The sequence below is a fragment of the Pestalotiopsis fici genome, assembly GCF_000516985.1.
Source record: "Pestalotiopsis fici W106-1 unplaced genomic scaffold PFICI_Scf_11, whole genome shotgun sequence".
Lineage (NCBI taxonomy): Eukaryota > Fungi > Ascomycota > Sordariomycetes > Amphisphaeriales > Sporocadaceae > Pestalotiopsis > Pestalotiopsis fici.
The window spans coordinates 1,036,961-1,043,033 of record NW_006917101.1 but is presented as its reverse complement, the minus strand read 5'-3'; the positions used below and the strand labels follow the sequence as shown (position 1 = coordinate 1,043,033).

General features: G+C 52.2%; 2 protein-coding genes across 2 annotated transcripts; one reads left to right on the top strand and one right to left on the bottom strand.

Moving 5' to 3' along the window:
- Positions 1-650: 650 nt before the first annotated feature.
- PFICI_13305 (uncharacterized protein) lies at positions 651-2,476 on the top strand (the record flags this gene model as incomplete). The annotated part of the gene is made up of 4 exons (XM_007841886.1): positions 651-910; positions 976-1,168; positions 1,227-1,858; positions 1,912-2,476. The coding sequence occupies 4 exons, from the start codon at positions 651-653 to the stop codon at positions 2,474-2,476; spliced, it is 1,650 nt and encodes a 549-aa protein (XP_007840077.1).
- A 2,234-nt stretch (positions 2,477-4,710) lies between these two features.
- On the bottom strand, positions 4,711-5,901 carry PFICI_13304 (Adenine phosphoribosyltransferase; the record flags this gene model as incomplete). Its single annotated transcript, XM_007841885.1, has 2 exons — positions 4,711-4,859; positions 5,343-5,901. The coding sequence occupies 2 exons, from the start codon at positions 5,899-5,901 to the stop codon at positions 4,711-4,713; spliced, it is 708 nt and encodes a 235-aa protein (XP_007840076.1).
- Between the last annotated feature and the right edge of the window lie 172 nt (positions 5,902-6,073).

The window sequence follows — 6,073 nt, the reverse complement described above, 5'->3', positions numbered from 1 at the left end:
GGGACGCCAAAAAAAAAAAGGACCCTACAAAACAAACAGGTACCTTGACAAGCTCCAGTCTCCAGTCAATCAATCATCAACTCATATCTCTCTGGGTGACCCATGGCGGTCCTTGGTGGTCCTTGGTGGCATTTGAGGCGACCCGCCCGGGCCCCACACCCCCCTGTAGCTTCCCTGCTGGCGTCCCTTGTCTTTGCGGCCAGGAGCGCCAGCGGCATTGATTGGACTACGCGACAAGAAGAGCCAATGTACCACACACTGCTGCCCTCCCTATTATTTTTCCCAAAGCCCATGAAAGCGAGACAGACAGACAAGCAGCAAGGAAATTAAATAAGAAGCGGCAGCACGAGTTTTCTGTGCCCTCCCTCCTTCTCCCCTTCTCTTGTTCTGTGTACTCGACGCCTCTCATTCCTCCAACAAAGCAACTCTGCTTCCCTTTTTCTTCGCCCACCAAGATCCAATACTCGTGATCTAAAGAGGTGTATTACTCCCCCCTCCATCACCAACCCAAAGCAACCAATACAGTACTCGACTCCTACTTGTCCAGTATTTGCTCGTTGTTAATTTTTCTCTATTTCTTTTCAGTGATACCCACAAAAGAGTTGTTCTTTTTGATACCCAGATTTTTTCTTCTCACAAAATAATACACAATGGCCGACGTACAGAAGCCCGTTGAGGTCCCTGAGGCCGCCCCTGTTGCCGCTGTTGAGCCCGTTGTCCCCGAGACCACTCCCGCCGTTGAGGCTGCTCCCGCCGCCGAGGCTCCTGCCGTCGAGACCAAGACCGAGGAGACTCCCGCCGCCGCCGAGACCGCTGCTACTGAGGCCCCCGTTGAGGAGGCCAAGAAGGAGGTCAAGCCTATTGAGAAGGGTCGTCTTGAGCACAAGGCCTCCCCCGCCAGCTTCCCCAAGTAAGCAGCACCCCAAGAGCTTAAGCAAAGTCGATATGCAAGTCCAGAGCTAACTTGGCGCAAAGGAACCTCGTCTACAGCAGCCAGGAGTTCTGGTTCGGCTCTGAGCCCGTCACCTCCGAGAAGCTTACTGCCTACCTGAAGGCTGAGAAGGCTACCGATGTTGCCCACCACGTTGCCGCCTGGGCTTCCGAGACCGGAAAGGGTCTCCTGTTCTACGGCAAGGAGTCTGGCAACCCCACTGGTGTCATCCAGCTTGTATGTCGAAATGAGCCTACTTGACTTATAACCTAGCATCTACTGACAGCATAACCAGGCCGAGGCTAGCGAGCCCACCGTTGACGGCAACCAGAAGTTCACCGTCCAGGCCAAGGGCCACAAGCACGTGTTCAAGGCCCCTACTGCCGCTGACCGCGACAGCTGGGTCGAGCAGCTCAAGCTCAAGATTGCTGAGGCCAAGGAGCTCGCTACTACCGTCACCGAGACTGAGACCTACAAGACGACTCTTGAGACCTTGAAGCCTGCCCCTGCCGCCAAGAAGGAGGAGAAGCCTGCTACTGAGGCCGCTGTCGCCGCTGAGGCTCCTGCCGCCACCGAGGAGGCTCCCGCCGCTGAGGCTGCTGCCGTTACCGAGGCTCCCAAGGAGGAGACCAAGGAGGAGGAGAAGAAGGAGGAGGCCAAGCCCCGCTCTGCCAGCAAGAAGCGCACCAGCATCTTCGGCAACCTGTTGAGCAAGAAGGAGGAGAAGAAGGAAGAGAAGAAGGAGGAGAAGGTCGATGAGGAGACCCCTGCTGTTGCTGCTGAGCCCGCTACCGAGGCCGTTGCTGAGCCCACCGAGGCCCCCGTCGCTGAGGCCCCTGCTGCTGAGGCTGCTACTGAGGTTACCCCCGCTGCCGTTGAGGAGAAGGCTGCTGAGCCCACCAAGCCTACTCCCACCAAGCGTGCCAGGTTAGTGACAACTATGATCAAGTGTCTTTCGACTACTGCTAACATAATTCTAGCATCTTCGGTAGCCTGTCCTTCGGCAAGAAGAAGACCGAGCCCGAGGCCGCTCCTGCTGTCCCAGCCAAGGAGACTGAGGCTACTGAGGCTGCTCCCGTGACCGAGACTGCCCCCGTCATCCCGGCTGTCGAGACCACTGAGCCCCTCTCCGCTGAGGTCGCTTCTCCTGCTACCGTCCCTACTGAGACCACCGAGGTTGCCCCCGCCACCAACGGTGAGACCAAGAAGGACCTGAAGGCCGAGAAGCGCAAGTCCAGCTTGCCCTTCGCTTTCGGCAAGAAGGAGAAGTCTCCTGCTTCCGATGAGGAGGGTGAGAAGAAGGAGAAGGCCTCTCCTTTCTCCAAGCTTCGCCAGACCATCAAGGGTAAGGGCAAGGCCTCTGAGAAGCCCGCCGCTGCCCCGGCCGAGACCGAGGCTGTTGCCGAGGAGAAGCCCGCTGAGGAGGCTGTCGCCCCCGTTGAGGGTGAGGCCGCCAAGGTCGAGGAGACTCCCGCCGCCACTGAGGCTGCTACCGAGGAGAAGCCCGCCGAGGCCGCTGCCCCTGCTGTCGCTGCCACCGCATAAAGCGCTGACGACCAGTAACGAGGAGATCGACTAGCATAATGGCTTGCCATGGTGTTGGTTAAGGTCGTTCCACATTTTCACGACTTTCATACATTGGTCGGGATCGGATTTGCATTTCCATGATACCCAGTCAAGCGGAAGAGGAAACAAGCGGCGCACAATGTCTTGTACTCAAAGCGGTTCCCTTCCGAATCACATCTGGCTACTGCATTGCGCGTTTGCTTGCTGGAAGAGCACAAGAGTTGCGATACACGAATTGGTTTTCCTTGACGCTTTTTGCATTGTCACTGTCTATTTTCTTTTGCTGATACCCAGTATACCCAAAGACAGTCGTTTTGGAATTTAGTCGATAGTCAACCGCACCAGCGATACCACAATTTTCATAAAAACCAATCATGAAAGGGATGGAGAGCGTATGGTGGGTGGATCATGTTCAGAATGGTAGTAGCTTGCATCTTTCACCACGTACCGGTGTATTTGCGGTTGCTGATGGGTCATTCGATTAATATCTAATAAAAGTAAATGTTTGAGCGCTGCTGTATTATACATGATCTAGTTTCAAATGAGTGATTTGAATCTATTGGTACGCATCTTGAGTCTATCCTTCTGAATGTCCGTTCTATATGAGCGTTGAGGTGGTTGCTATTTTTATTTTCACTGGAGTAATTCGTGTTCATTTGTGATTCATGGAGCTATTACGAACTCTGTTGCTATCGTCTTTCTTCCCATGGCAGAGTATTGGGAGACAGTAATAAACAACTACGATTGCTTTGTGCCTTGGATATACAGAGTACCAGTCATTTTTTACGACAAACTCTGAAAAAAGATATCATGTGCCCGATATAATATCGTAGAAAGGAAAAAACAAGTCAAAGGGCCCAAAACGAGCCTTTGGTTTCGTCTCAGAGCCACCAACAAACAGGACAGTCTCGTCCTCCAGACATGTTTGTCTTGCTTCTGTGGGCCGGCGCTACTGTGTAAAGTCGCAGGCAATGTTACCCAACATCACAATCGTATCCAAGGGGCATGCCCGACACTCGACGGCGGAAAAGAAAAACTATAAAGAATATTGGGATCCTGATGAATATCATCGTTTTGTTATTGGGTGATATATAGGGTCGCCATAACCGGAGAGCGTACTTTATATGAATATAGCTCGTGGGTCCGGCCATGAACCGTTCATCGATCAGGGGGCTACGCCAAGATTGATCGAGGTAACAGTGACTCTCAAGCTCCCACAAGAGTGTCTTTTATCTTATCCCTCCCTTGTTATTGCCTGCTCTTCTGTCCATGTTGTCTAAGATACCGATCAAGACGGATACGAGAGGAGCAATGGGGTGCCACATGTCGAGCACGTGGCTTGGTGCTTCTTTGGGACATGATTTATAGAAGAAGAAAAGAGACGAGAGATTGTTCTCCATGATGCCAATACATGAACCTAACCTAGATGATTCAGTAGACCAGACTTTCCCCTTCTATATGTCCATTAAAAGGGCATTTATGTAGGTTGTTATGATACGCCTGCATGATGATGACTTCGTTCACTATAAACAATTTCCATGAAATCAGTAAACGTCAATCCAAGTCGTATTGGATTTTCGGAGATATACTCGCCACAGCTATGGAAGCGATGAGGCCTGAGGATTGGTGATTTCCCACAAACGGGTCTGTAGCAAGTGAATCTATATTCTGGATGATGCATGAGAGGCCCCATTGTAAGACTACTATATTTATCCCAAGCCCGAGCAGTAATTGTTTTTTTTTCTGAACGTTTTGTGATTAGAATACATTGGTTGCCTTGCATAGAAGAGCTACTCAATGTGAGGGGACTGATAGGATCTCGGCAGTATATGGAGCCACGATGAATCAGAAAAGAACAGATATAGTGAAATCTACAGGCCTATTGCTTTCAGCGAGGCCGAAAACTTATGTGTATTCACATTATCGAGTTTTCTAGGTAACTGAATTGATCGTCGGCATACCGTGATGCCTGACTATTTCAAATAAATTTTGCCCCCAACGCCTACCCATGCAAACTGAACTCCCCCGTTGCCTCCAGAAGGCCAGGGCTAGCATGAACGTCGTTCCAGCGTCTATCGCAATCTCTTCTCAACTTTTCGGTGTGTCTCGAGGGTTGGGACCCAAACCCGTCATTAGTGGAAACTAGTATGCTTTTCGACTTGGTAGGGCTGTGTTGAATATCTTGTATGAACGTATGGTTTGAAATATCCAGCTTAGGCAGCAGTGTCGAGAAGAGTGAGGATGGGGTAGTCGCCCAACTTCTCGCGGCCCTTGAGAGGCGAGATCTCAATCATGAAGAGATATCCAGCCAGAGTTCCTCCGAGCTGGCTGATAAGAGAAGCTGCGGCAGCAGCGGAACCTCCTACATGTATGTGTCAGTTGGTCGTCCATGGACGCTGGGCATCCCAATGAAAATCAATAGTAGTAAAGGCATTGCGTGGTGCTCAAGACAGGTGAGTGCGATCTCGCAGACCAAAAAGCCAAATTCGAATATGTCCCGGTTTTCAACAAACGGTTGGTTCATCTAGCGTCCGTGGAAAGACATGACCTGGAACCCGCAAAGACTAGGTAGACTTTGCAGCATGTTGTCTGCCGCAAGACTGGGCACTTGTCCCAAACTACTGCGATCCTAACTGCCAAACCAGAAATGTTGACACTTGCTTGCGATCGGACGAACCGATGGTGCATGTGAAAGCCCAGTTTCGTCATTGGTAGCAGAATTTCAGGTGTGTCAGGAGAAACCCGCCGCAGAGTCCTCGGCCAACACTATACTGGTAGAAGACCAGGTGCAAAGAAGCAAATAACGTAATAACAAGCGCCTATTACTAGGCTGGTATCGACTTACCAGTAGCGATGATGTCGTCGACAACCAGGACCTTCTGTCCCGGCTTGATAGCGTCCGACTGCATCTGGAAGTAGTCTGTGCCGTATTCCTTCTCGTACGCGGCAGTCACGGTGGGACCAGGAACCTTGCCCTTCTTGCGAACAGTAACAAAGGAGCAGTTCAATCGCAGAGCCAGAGAGGGGCCAAAGAGGAAACCGCGGGCATCGAGGCCGACAATAACATCGGGAACGTAGCCCAGGGTCTCCCTGATCTGCAGCTCGAGAACCTGGAGCAGAGCGTCAAAGGTCTTTGGGTCCTGGAAGATGGGCAGGATGTCGATGAAGTCGATGCCGGGAATGGGGAAGTCGGGAAAGTTTCGCAGAGCAGCCAGGACGCGCTTCTTGGTAGCCTCGCGATCCGAGGTTAGCGGTTGACCGGGGAGTTGGGGGGCACCGGCGGCGGCGGCGGCGGGCTCTCGTCGCGGGGCATCGAGGACGGTTGAGGAGGTAAGTCCTGGTTGGTAAGGGTTGGTGGCGGCGGAGTCTGCTGTGGCGCTGCCGGAAGAGGTGGGCGCACTCATTGTGAAGGTAGAAGGGGGAGAAGAGAGGAGGGGAGGAGGAGGAGCGAGAAGGGATGTATGTATAATAATATCTGTATCAATCAGCGAGGGAGAAATTTTTGCGACCTGAGCGTGTGCAGTACGTGCTTGGTGTCTGTGGTCTCGGGAAATCGGGCTGGCTGGCTGGTGCTTT